The sequence below is a fragment of the Tachysurus fulvidraco genome, chromosome 20, assembly GCF_022655615.1.
Source record: "Tachysurus fulvidraco isolate hzauxx_2018 chromosome 20, HZAU_PFXX_2.0, whole genome shotgun sequence".
Taxonomy (NCBI): domain Eukaryota; kingdom Metazoa; phylum Chordata; class Actinopteri; order Siluriformes; family Bagridae; genus Tachysurus; species Tachysurus fulvidraco.
In genome coordinates, this window is record NC_062537.1 from 2,889,277 (window position 1) to 2,898,696 (window position 9,420).

Consider the following 9,420-nt stretch of genomic DNA (forward strand, 5'->3'; position numbering starts at 1 on the left):
TCTACGAGGAACTCTCTGCTTAATAGCGTAAAGATGCACACTGTAAAAGAGCAGGATGGAGCTCACGTGTGGGGATGGGCTGACCTGCAAGCTGCTGTCCTTTACCACACTAAAGGTAGGAGTTCCATGTTAATCTGCTCGAGAATCTGATTTCAGATACATGTCGCGTACTAAAATCTCTTGCTTGAGATTTTGTATTACGTTATACATGATTTCTGTGTACGCCTCGTAACCTGATGGTGTTCTTGTCTTGCAGAATTTGAATATCTTCTCACTCTTCACAAGCAAAGTAAGCACTTCCCCTAAAAACTGTATTTTACACATTGTTGTTACACTAGGTTTCACTAGGAGCCACCTTGCTGTGAAGATGCTTTCATGATAGGGTTTTTTTTGTCATTGTTGTTCCATCATGGCAGGAACACCAATAAAAAAAATTTAAATATGTAAATATATAGAAACTCAAACTAAAGTTGAGTTTATGTATGCAGAAGTATGTAACTCCTGTAGAGGTTTAAAGCAACATCCGCCAGCTCTGTGTCAGATCCACAACTTTCCTGTCGGTCAACTTTCAGAACTAAACTGTACGATATTCGCCGATTTTTTTTTTTTACACACGGCTCACAAACTTTTTCTCTTTGAAAACTTTCACCTATTATCGTGATTGTTATCATGAACATGCCCTTGAAAATATTTACTAATCTGGAAAAAAAAGTATTCTGCAATTAAAAAAAAAATAAAAAATCTGCAGTCCAGCATTTGTCATAGTTTTGATAGTATAATGAGAAGTTTTAAAGCGTCTCTAGGATTGGCTTCATCCGAATTTGTTATAGTTCTCATTTACAATGAGACCGAATGAATGCATGTCAAAGTATAAATGTCTTATTGTAATAATGTCACGCTTTGTTTTTTTTTTCTTTCCTCTCATAGATCCAAAAAGGGTGATCTACTATGAGGAGGTCATGGATGGACCTGAACATTGAGGTGCTGAGTACCAGTACTATGTTTGCTCCACCTCGGGTGCTACAGTCAGATCTGATCCTGGATGTGAATCATTCTGGCCTAAAACAACCAGACAGAACTGATAAAGAGACAGATGTGTGGAATGAGGAATGGACTTGCTAAAGCTTTGGCATTCTGCGGCTTTGCTGTGCACGTGAGACCGCCGCATGCTCAACGGAGGCATCGGACTACACGCAGACACTATAGTGACACCGTTTAAGAGGAAAGTGTTTTGTCTGGACGGATCAGGTGTGGGGATGTGATGCAACCACCTCAGAGCCTTCCAGATACAAATACAAGCTTCGGTCGTTTTTCTTCCACCTTAAAATCAGTCATGCTTGCTTTTTTTTTTTTCTTCTTCTTCTTATTTTTTTTGTTGTGTGTGTGTGTAATTTATGCAATGCACATGAACTGTCCTTGAGGGCAAAACTGAATGCTTCCTGACCTCAACCAAGGAAGGAAGAAGTAAAATGAATTAGTCTTAACTTTATCTGCTGGAAAAGAAAGAAAGAACCCTAAACAGAGACAGTTTTGAAAAATACTTTTTTTTTCCTCTCTTGTTCAAAGATCCAGCTTTGCAACAAACAGAAGCTTAGTTTGAAATCACTTTTTGGCTCATGTTCATTACAAAACTGTTTTTAAAAAAAAAAATTTTTTTATTATGTTAGATTTCTGGAGACGGTCGTTTAGATCTCAGTATTATTAATTCCTGACCCGTCATCATAGAAACGAAGGTTGTTGCTTCGAGTTGCATTTCTCAGTGATGCGTTACTTGAAATACACGGCAGCGCTGAGAAAATGGAAAAGGAGCGGCCTACTGAGTGAGAGAGAAAGAGAGCGCGCGAGTGAGAGGGAAAATAAAAGCCCGTAATGAATGTGTTTGGATCGGGGAAAACTCTGTGGCATCCCACACTGACCAAGCTGAACATTTTACAGTAAACAAATATAAATGACTCCGTTACACGAGCTGCCGAGAGTCAGCCGTAGCCGGACGAAGCTGTGCTTGGACTTTTCCGTTGTTCCCGGTTTAAGACTGTAACCCGAACCTTAATATTTCTTTGCACATTTCTGTTGTGAGAGCTAAACGTTAAGGCTGTAACCCTAATCAGCAGATTGTGTTAAAGCCTCACCATCTACTGTGACATTTCATGAGCAAGGCCTTTCTTCAGAACTCTATGGTACACTGTGCTGAGTTATCACGGTCACTGTTTTTAATCGTCTTGGCAACACAGACCAAAGATCGGGCCGGAGTATAGATAACCATCTCTTAGGCTTGGTGTAAATAAGCATCCTTTTTTTTTTTCTTTCTTTTTCTTTCTTTCTTTCTTTCTTTCTTTCTTTCTTTTCCTTATCAAGCAAAGGTGTTTGTCTCATCATTAGTAATAGCACTTTATGTACACGTACTGATTTAAAGATGACTACACCTATCTGAAACATGAGTTACTAACTCCTGCTTCAATTGGCTTGGGGCTGTTGTGCTTTCGAAAATAATTAACTCAGGTAGAATTGGGGAAGCCATTACAAAGCGGAATTTTTTTTTTCCTTTCCTTTTTATACGGTGCATACGGTGGAGAACGATTCTGACTGGGGGTCTGCGTGTGTTATTTTTCTCTGTATTCGCTCTTCAGTGTTACTCCCGCTGTTCTATTCCAGCAGGAGTCCTACGATGTTGAGTAGCAGTGGTCAGAATGTTTCTTTTAAAGGTGCAGTTTGTAATTTTTGAATTTTTTTTTTTGAAGGAGCTTTCACGCTAGTTTAAAATATTTGTATCACATCCAGAGTTTTTCTCTTCATGATGATTGGCCCAAATCTCCAGAACTCATGGCATTACACTACAGCTCTGGCTCAGTTTAAGAAAAACAAACAAACAAAACAATAACAGCCACCCAGTAGGTTTGATTCAATTCCCTGAGATGATTCAGAGTCGAATCATTTCTCACTGTAATCAAATCACACTGAAGCTCACTTTGAAGCCTTTATACTAATGAGCTGCTTGTTTTGGGCCACACTCGAGGATTCTCTCTTGCTGACAATATGCACAGAGGAAAGTAGATCCTCTGAAATGTACTAAACGCTATACAACAAAAAAAAAACACACACCAAAAGTTAACTCGTGGCTTGTTTGTGTAATTTAAAGCTTCTGTTTACAGTTTTTAAGGGGAAAAAAATAGAAAACTATTTTCTTGTTTGGGAAAGCAGCTCAGTTCTAATGTGTTCCCAGCATAGTGGGAGTTGTTTGTTTTGGGTGTGTGATGAATAAAATATCGTCGTCGTATTGTCTAAAAATGACACACTGCTCCTTTTAAAAGATGACACGTTGCCACTTTAACCTCAGCCTGCCATAGAAAGTTAGATTCTCTTGGGCACCCCGTTATATGCAATCGCAGGAGTCCTCTGTGGTTCCTTTATTGTTTTCTATGGATTTCAGGCCCCAGTTTTTCTCTCGCACAAGGGCTGAAAACTTGCCGAGAGACTCAGAAGGTTCAGGACGTTCATTACTGTTTTTTTTTTTTTGTGTCTGTGAGTGAAACGGCAGATCTGAGTGTTCGCATGCTTCGCGTTGAACTGCCGGTATTCAATATTGACTTTACACGAAAAAAAAAAACCTAGCTTTTTTTTTTTAAAACAAGCTTCCATTAAGATCTTTTTGACAGGTTTAGTTTTTTTCATTTATTCATTCATACGATTCATTCGTAGTGTCTCTTTTTATTTTTATTTTATTTCCTGTTACACGATCAGGAAACACTGCAGCTTTTGTCTTGAATTGCGAGGTGACTTCTTTACAATAAGCGCTTCAATATTTTCAGTTCCACATCTTAAAATCGTGCCACGCCATCGAAACACCTACGATAGAGTATTGACTTAAATAAATAAAAATAAAAAATAAAAAAAAATATTTAGTTGTAATATAAAGTTTAGTTTTATTCGCACTGATAATCTTTTCTGAAATGGTTTAAAAAAAAATTAAATAAAAACGAGAAATAATAATTAAAATTCTAATACACAATATTTTCAAAGCACTTATTTCAGTTTTGCTTTATATGAAGATACAGAAATTATCGTGTGTGTGTGTGTGTATATACGACGTACGTGCTCAAGTCTGGTATTTGAACTGGCTGTGTCTAGGCATGTGCTGATTATCTTTTTATATGAGATCCAAGAGACGCACGACGTTATTGTAGACGGTCGTAAAGTGCGCGCGCGTGCCAGTCGGCTTCCTGCGAATCGAGTAATTTATTAATAAATATAGTATTATAGAGAAGGCGATATTTATTGTTTTTAACGTCGGCACATGTCTAGATGCATGATAGCTTTAGGAATTAACGAGGAAGAGCACAGACGTGTGTGTGTGTGTGTGTTGCCCTGAACGTGTGCAATGGCATTTTGACTCCAGACTTTAAGATTATGCAAATTTTCCCACGCTTTTCTTTGCTCTTGCCTCCTGTTGAATCGACTTACCTGTGCCTGAACAAACGGTTTTATTAATTAGACGTTTTTAATATATATATTTTTTTTTTGTTTGTTTTGTTTGGGTCGTATTTGAATTCTTCAGAAACAATCGGTGCCGTGATTTCTTCTTTTTTTTTTTTTTTGCTGAATGATCTGTTCCGATGTCTCTCTTCCTTAATGTTTTTTTTTTTTTTTTTTTTCTTAGCGAGGTGACTTTTGATTGTTTTAGGCTCGTGTTTGATTAACAGTCTGAACACTAAATCGCTAAATCACTAAATCTATCCTCAAACCTTCTTCATAGACCTTTTTCACTTAACTGAACAGATCTACTTTATCCGTGTCCGTCGATTTAACTTTCATCAGTACGTTAAATACGCTCTTATTTATTTTTCCCCATGCACACAGACTAGACTTTAACTTTTAACACTGTGTTTGGGGCGAATGCATGTTTAATTAAAGAAATGTATTATGTAGCTGAAGAATATCTTAGTCACGTCGAGCCGAGTAGTTTGCTCTCGACAGAGCCGAGATGTCGACGGCTGGAAGAGTTGTTTTGTTTTTATTCTTCGGCGAGCTGCATTTGGCAGTCGCAAAAAAGAGATCGAGTGAGTCGTGGCTCAGGGGTGGATAAATGATCGTTTTATTAGCTATTCCACCGGGTCAATAAAAGCTCAGTTTTCTGCCCCGTGTCACGTTTCGGTTGCTGGGAAACGTCTTGGACCAGACTAAAAAGTGGTAGCTCGTATAACATAATCTAATGTAATGTAATTAACCGTAGCTGTGTACCAAATTAAAGTGTTTTTTTTTTTTTGTTCTTTTTAAAGCCTATAAAAAAAAGAATAGTTTTAATAAGAAAATATTTTCCCTGCTTTGTCCACGGAGCAACTATAAATAACATCGGAAAAACAAAGAGCCCAGACGATCTTTCTGTTCGTTCCAGTATTACAAGATTTGTTCGACCCTGTGACTTTTTAGGCCTTTGATCAACCGCTGATCTGTCCGTTCGGTGCTTAGATTGGATTCTGCCTCTGTTTAAAAAGAGACTTTTGTCCAAAACACATGCGAAATGCCTCAATGGGAAATCTTTACAGGAGACAAGGCATTATGTAAACAGTTCTGTTTTAAAAATTTGAGGCTTTTTTTTTTAATTGCTGTGTGTCTGATTTGATAGATACCGAAATCGGAGTTGCCGATAATTGTATTACGCTCACGAAAGAACGATTCCGAGGTACTCGGCGACGTCGTGACCGAGATGACGACTGCTAACCGATTTAGGACATGCGTTCGTGGCACGTACAGAAATACGTCGTCGGATCGGATTCTGAAATTTTTGGGAATTTGACGTCAAACCCGACGTGCGTCCGACATGTCAGATCAGTGTCCTTCGTTTGTACTGTAGGTGTGTAAGGAACTGCTGCTGTCTGTATCTCTATCTCTAGCGCTCCAAATATATATATATTTTTTAATTAATAGCCCTTCTGCTTGGTCTCTGGAAACTTTAAGTGAAAACGCAGCATTGTCAATGTTCGCTTTACGTCTCGGTTTTATTCGATCGCTGCATCCCAAAGCTTCATGTACAAGAAATATACGAAGCAAATGTCAAAAGTGCTGCTTTCTTGGATTGATGTGATTTTGAAGGTGCTGGATGTTTGTCCTGTTCCTTGTTTTATTAAGGAACTTAATTGTGTGTATCCTTGAGCCATGCACTAAGGTGTAAAAAGCTGTAAGGAGTAGTGTGTGTGCGTGTGCGTTTGTGTGTGTGTGTGAGAGAGAGAGAGAGAGAGAGAGAGAGAGAGAGAGAGAGAGAAAGAAGGAGAGAATAGTGTATAAAGAGGATAATCGCTGTGCCAATGTCGTATCAGGTAAATATCACAGTGCCACGTCACACTAACTGCCAGCTCTGACTTATCGTATCCTCGACCACGTCGTCTCGTTTCATCAGTTTGCACACCGATGTCGTTGGAATTCTTGAGGCAGTAATTCTTGTATTTTTTTTTCTTTCTTTCTTCAATTAAAGACAAATCTCGTCTCCTGTAATTTGAAATCGTGAAACTGTCTGGATGTATTCCTTTCGGACGAGCATGAGTGTCCTTTTCAGCTTCCCCAGCCATGTAAAACATTCAAAAGTGTTTTCACATTTTTTTTCTGTTCCCATTAAAATGTTGAATTGATTTGAACATCGAGTGTTGTGTGTGTTTGTCTGCGTGTGTGTGCGCGCACGCTTGTATTGTCATTTCGTTGATTACGAAATCTTTTGTTATGGCTTACAATCTCTGCACTGCATTACCGTACTTATTTAGAACCATCTCTGGCAGACGAGTACTGGTTCAGAGTTCTATGGAAGACCTGCTGGTGGTTCTCGGTGCTGTTATTGTTTCTATAGTAACCACATAATTATTTGGTTTTCTGAGACGAATTGAAATTTCCCACAAGATTTTCAAGACGCAAGACGTCACGCTATAATGCGAGCGATGGCCATGACTAATGTGCCATGAGCATCCTGCAAATTACAATATTCTGTAAACTAATAGAATAAAATAATGAAGATTAGATGTCATCATTGTGGTACAAGAGGAATAAAACACCTCTGTTTAAGGGAAATCTGAGGTGGTACCGGTAATTCAAACACAACGCTACGAAACAACACTAGTTATCTTCATAGAATGACAAACTCCTCTTAAGTCATTATATTTTGAAGGTCTTACCTTACATTTTATTTCAAGCCCGTTCTCGCAGCTGCAAATTTGTCCTCTGTGTGTGCAGTAGGGTGCGCTGTTTACATATTGCTCAATAAGCAGACTCCTGTGCGGTCTTAATGTCAAGTTTATTTATAAGGCGCAGTTAAAAACAGGGCTGTGATCCAATACTGTTTTTAACATCATGATTGCCCCTTGCCATTTCTCAGGAAGGGATCCTCATCTCAGCCATACTCCGTTCCTCTACAAGCCGGAGGATGGACGTGACACAAGTTTAATGAGATGAAGTTTAGTATATTAACTCCTACGGTTAATACAGGAGTGACTTATGCTAATTCTGTGTACATTCCATCTAGTAGACTAAGGGATTCTTTGGTCTATTTATTGTCTCTGATTATTATTCACACCTCTCCTTTGTGCTACGTGTGACTTAGTTATATGGGGAAATCGATGAGGATGGATGTAGTGAAAATGGTGGGTTTCGAATTCGTACTAAGTCCAGGAAAGATGTCAGTAAGTCAAAAGTTCAACAAATGACGAAAAGATCATAAATGGATGAAAAGAATAAAATAAATGTTGTAGGTGGTAGGTGGTGGGTGGTGGGGTGGGTGGAAGACATCCAATAAAAGACTGTATACAGTGCGCAAGAACCCTAACGATATGATTGATTTATTCTTAAGTGTTATGAATCTGTTTTTGCCATTAGAGCTTTTTATTACTGAGTTTTCCACTAAACCTGATCATGTTGTGAATCCTATTAAAAGCACGTCCTGTTTTTCCTGAAACTGCAGCTAGGGGGGAAATATATATATATATATATATATATATATATATATATATATATATATATATATATATATATATATATATTGTGTGTGTGTGTGTGTGTGTGTATATATATATATATATATATATATATATATATATATATATATATATATATATATATACACAGTACACACACATATATACGTGTGTGTGTCTATATATATATATATATATATACGTGTGTGTGTCTATATATATATATATACACAGTACACACACATATATACGTGTGTGTGTCTATATATATATATATATATATATATATATATATATATATATATATATATATATATATATATATATATATATATATATATATATAGAATATATATATATAGAACTTTTATTTTTTATTGACCAGTCAGGGTTGCATGTATTTATTTTATTATTTATTTCCATATATAGCTTTTGCAGTACACAGTGAAATGAGACAACGTTTCTCCAGGACCAGGGTGCTACATAACACAGACAGAGCTATAAGGACTTAGTAAGTTAGTCCTAGATACATAAAGTGCATCTGTACAACCTGGTGTACACAGTGCAGGACAAAAGACAGTGCAGGACAAGACAGTGCAGGACAAAAGACTGCAAATAAAAATACAAGACAATACACAGAAACAGCACTGACCAGTGTAAATACTGTATGTCCGATCAATATTGCATGCGCAGAAATACTGGAATGAACACATTATTATAGCAACAGTTACATGAGATATTGTAAAGTATTGTGCAAAACAGCAATCAACTGAAATGTGAGGCAGCAAGTGCAAAGAGCAAAAAAAAAAACAGTGTGCAAAACAGCATGTAAACAGTTTTATATGGTGCTGCTGTAGACATGGATGTATATTGGAAGTCATTGCAGTCCATTCAGTTTATTGTGTGTGTGCGTGCGTGTGTGCGCGTGTGTGTGTGTGCGCGCACACGTGTATTGTGCTCAGTACAGTTCAATTCTTGAACTTGTATTTAAATGTCTTGTTGCTGTGAATTAAATTTTTGTCCTGGGGTGTACAAACTTTTGCACTCGATTCTGTAGTCATCTTGAAGATAGTGTAAAGTTTGCAGAATATCATCCATCACAACAGTTATACCTGGAGTGCGTGTGTGAGTGTGTGCGTTTCTGTGTGTGTCTGTGTCTGTGTGTGTATATGTGTGTGTGCGTGCGTGCGTGCTTGTATCTGTGTCTGTGCTTGTGTGTATGTGCGTGCGTCTGTGTGTGTGTTTATGATTTCTCTTCCAATGCTGACTGCAGTTTTGAGATTCCTGAATTGCTCAGCTCACTGGAACATTCTTTCATACGTAACAGTCTGAAATAGGAGAAACAGATGGGCTCTACTTACTCTATTTTTAGATGCTGATGCAACACACTCTCACCACTGATGGATGGCTGTAAGAGTGTGTGTGTGTTATGTGTAATGTGTGTGTTTTCCTGTCCTGATCTCAGCTCTTT

General features: G+C 37.7%; 1 protein-coding gene and 1 long non-coding RNA gene across 2 annotated transcripts in view; both read left to right on the forward strand.

The window, feature by feature from the left end:
• LOC113650356 (nuclear fragile X mental retardation-interacting protein 2-like) overlaps nucleotides 1-6,626 on the forward strand; it is an 11,482-nt gene extending 4,856 nt beyond the window's left edge. The window contains exons 2-4 of the mRNA XM_027158664.2: nucleotides 1-115; nucleotides 257-289; nucleotides 928-6,626. The exon at nucleotides 1-115 is cut by the window's left edge and continues 1,445 nt beyond it. Coding sequence (XP_027014465.1) covers nucleotides 1-115; nucleotides 257-289; nucleotides 928-980 — 201 coding nt within the window. The 3' untranslated portion in view covers nucleotides 981-6,626. The remainder of the gene's footprint in view (nucleotides 116-256; nucleotides 290-927) is intronic.
• Nucleotides 1-6,626, forward strand: part of LOC125139722 — a 10,327-nt gene extending 3,701 nt beyond the window's left edge. The window contains exon 2 of the long non-coding RNA XR_007138784.1: nucleotides 6,232-6,626. This is a non-coding gene — a long non-coding RNA (uncharacterized LOC125139722). The remainder of the gene's footprint in view (nucleotides 1-6,231) is intronic.
• Nucleotides 6,627-9,420: the final 2,794 nt, after the last annotated feature.